At 40.4% G+C, this 2450-nt stretch overlaps 1 protein-coding gene across 3 annotated transcripts in view; it reads right to left on the reverse strand.

Annotated features, from left to right (window-relative positions):
- Positions 1-766: 766 nt before the first annotated feature.
- Positions 767-2450, reverse strand: part of LOC109526117 (cytosolic 5'-nucleotidase 1A-like) — an 11145-nt gene continuing 9461 nt past the window's right edge. For 2 of the 3 annotated variants that reach the window (XM_019887180.1, XM_019887181.1), the window contains exons 5-7: positions 1655-1676; positions 1358-1542; positions 767-1194 (exon numbers count right to left, since the gene is read on the reverse strand). In XM_019887180.1, coding sequence (XP_019742739.1) covers positions 859-1194; positions 1358-1542; positions 1655-1676 — 543 coding nt within the window. In that variant the 3' untranslated portion in view covers positions 767-858. Of the gene's footprint in view, positions 1195-1357; positions 1543-1654; positions 1778-2450 lie in introns of all 3 variants that reach the window. The other variant, XM_019887179.1, reaches the window with a different exon arrangement.

The following is a 2450-nucleotide window of genomic DNA, read 5'->3' on the forward strand; positions in this document are numbered from 1 at the left end:
TAGCTAACACAGACTAGTTAGCTAACTGAGTATATCGGTTTCTGTCGCCCTCTACCGTCAAGAATAAATAACTTCCGGTGTTCTTTAAGTGAGAAACATTAGGACCTACAGTATATTTCTACTTTTTCTTTTTTGAAAATGCACAACTTCATATTACTGCATTGAAAAAGTGCAGTAATAAAGTGTTTTATTGTATGATGTGAACTTACTTTTTATAATGATGATTATCAAGATGATTGTAGAATCCAGTTTACTTGACCTGCCACGTAACTCGTAAATCCATTTTACAACTACAAACAAATTATCCTGTCTTTTCCTGCTTAGTAGGTATTACTGAAATTCTGAAATGAGAACGATGCATTTCATAATTGCTGTCATAATAGTCTATGGTAGATTTTAGCATGTTTGATCATGCCAATTAAAGACAGGTAAATGTCAAAGCAAGACATGAGGAGACAACTAACAGAAATGAAATAGGGATCACAACATCTAAATTGTGTTTTAATGAGATTTTTTTTTATATTTCACAACATACCACATTTGTAATGGTAAAATACATGAATAATTTAATCAACCACCCGTACAATATATGTCAATGATGTGTAAGATCAAAATAAAAATCTGTAAAAACTGTAGGGCATTTACCAAATTTACAATAGGTTATAATTAAATAAACATGTTATAGGTGCTGACAAAAAAATAGCATTTTTCTTTTGTATTTGTAGTTGGTTTTAATCTACGATGGCAGTGATTTTTTTTTTCAATAATTGTTTACATTTTAGGAGAACTTCCACCATCGTGCCTTGTTTCGTTTGCATCCGAATGTTCACTGCCTCTCCATCAAAGGTGGTCACAAAGTCATTTCTCTGCAAGCCTCTGGGCAATGCCATAGGGAACATGACAGGCTACCGTGCCAAGCTCAGCTGCCCCTTCCACGTGAAACATCTGGTCATCAAAGAAAATGTGCGGCCTGATCTTCTCCAGCATGGGGCCCTTCGGCGCTCCTGCTAGAAAAAGGGCCTCATCAATCTCCAGCCCCCACGAACGCAGAGTTTTTAAGGCTCGAGTACCGGAACTGGCGGCACTGCGAGCCGTCACCAGGTAGGTGCGAATAGGGCAGTCCATGCGCAGACCTTTGTGAAAAAACTTCCTCTGTAATTTTCCCAAAACTTCCAGGAAGCCCTTCAGTGGACCCTGCAGCAAGATGGGAAAGCACAGTGAAAACAGAATTTTCGGTAACTCTGCTTCAAAAGGGGATATCTCCTCTTTCATCCGTCACGTCACAGTTCTCTTCTCCATTGAATGGCTACAAATAGCATTCCATTTGTGCATAGCGTTCAGTGAATGTATACTTTACATGGTCCAAAGGCTTGTTTTCGTGAGCCTTCTCGTGCTCAAAGAACTTGTCGAGTCCGTGGGCCTTGAAAATGCGTTCCGACTCGTCTGAGAAAAGGACAGCGTCGCCATCAAAGGCCACGCGAAGCTGAATGTCCGACACTTCCTTCATCTTCTCTGGGGTGAACATCGTGGCTGCTGCAATACCTGACACACACACACACACACACACAGACATACGTTTATATTGTTGCTGCATATTCCAAGCATTTTATTACACAATCTAAGTAAGATACTACTTTTACACCTTAGCACTGACCTTCTTGTAGAGCTTCTCGCACCTTGGCAGAGTCAGCAGAAAGGTACAAGTTCGTGTGGTAAGCCTTCAAGTAACCTATCGGGCTGTTTCCTCCAGTCATACAGAAGCGCTCGATGAGTAAGTCTAAAATAGAATCAAACCGAAAAGATGTGATTTAGTGAAACCTTTGTACATGCACTCTTGAAACGCTCTCATACACACGAATGAAATGCGCATTTCAGTTTTATGTCTGAGATTGTTTATAAGTATATACAGTATAAGAACATTTCAGTGAAGTAGTTGGAGAGCTGAAGTCATTCAGGGAATTCGTCCATAGAAACTGCTATTTAAAAAAAAAAAAGGCAAGTACCGATCAGGGGAAAATTCTGGGGAAGATAAAAGTTATCTTGGCTGTGTAGAGTGTTAAAATAGGATGTGTAAGAGCATTTCTGTAATTTATGTGAGTGAAAAAAAGAATTCAGTCGGGTGTGTGAAAGCAGTCGGGTGCGCGCGTGTGTTCGTGGTGTGCATGTGGAAGCGTGAATTTCAAGAGTATATCGGAGAGCGTGACAGCGTTTCAATACTGCATGTGAGCCAAAAAAAGTGGTGTATGTATGAGAATATTTGGGTCGTGTTTATGTTGTGTGTATGTTTGAGTTGTGCGCATAAGAGCGTTTCAGTCGTGCATGTGAGCAGAAAAAAACATCTCAAGTAGGCTGTGTGAGAACATTTCAGAAGCATGAGAGAGTGTTTCAGTCCTGTGTGTGTGTGTGTGTGTGTGTGTGTGTGTGTGTGTGTGTGTGTGTGTGTGTGTGTG

The sequence above is a fragment of the Hippocampus comes genome, unplaced genomic scaffold, assembly GCF_001891065.2.
Source record: "Hippocampus comes isolate QL1 unplaced genomic scaffold, H_comes_QL1_v1.1 scaffold176, whole genome shotgun sequence".
NCBI classification, from domain to species: domain Eukaryota; kingdom Metazoa; phylum Chordata; class Actinopteri; order Syngnathiformes; family Syngnathidae; genus Hippocampus; species Hippocampus comes.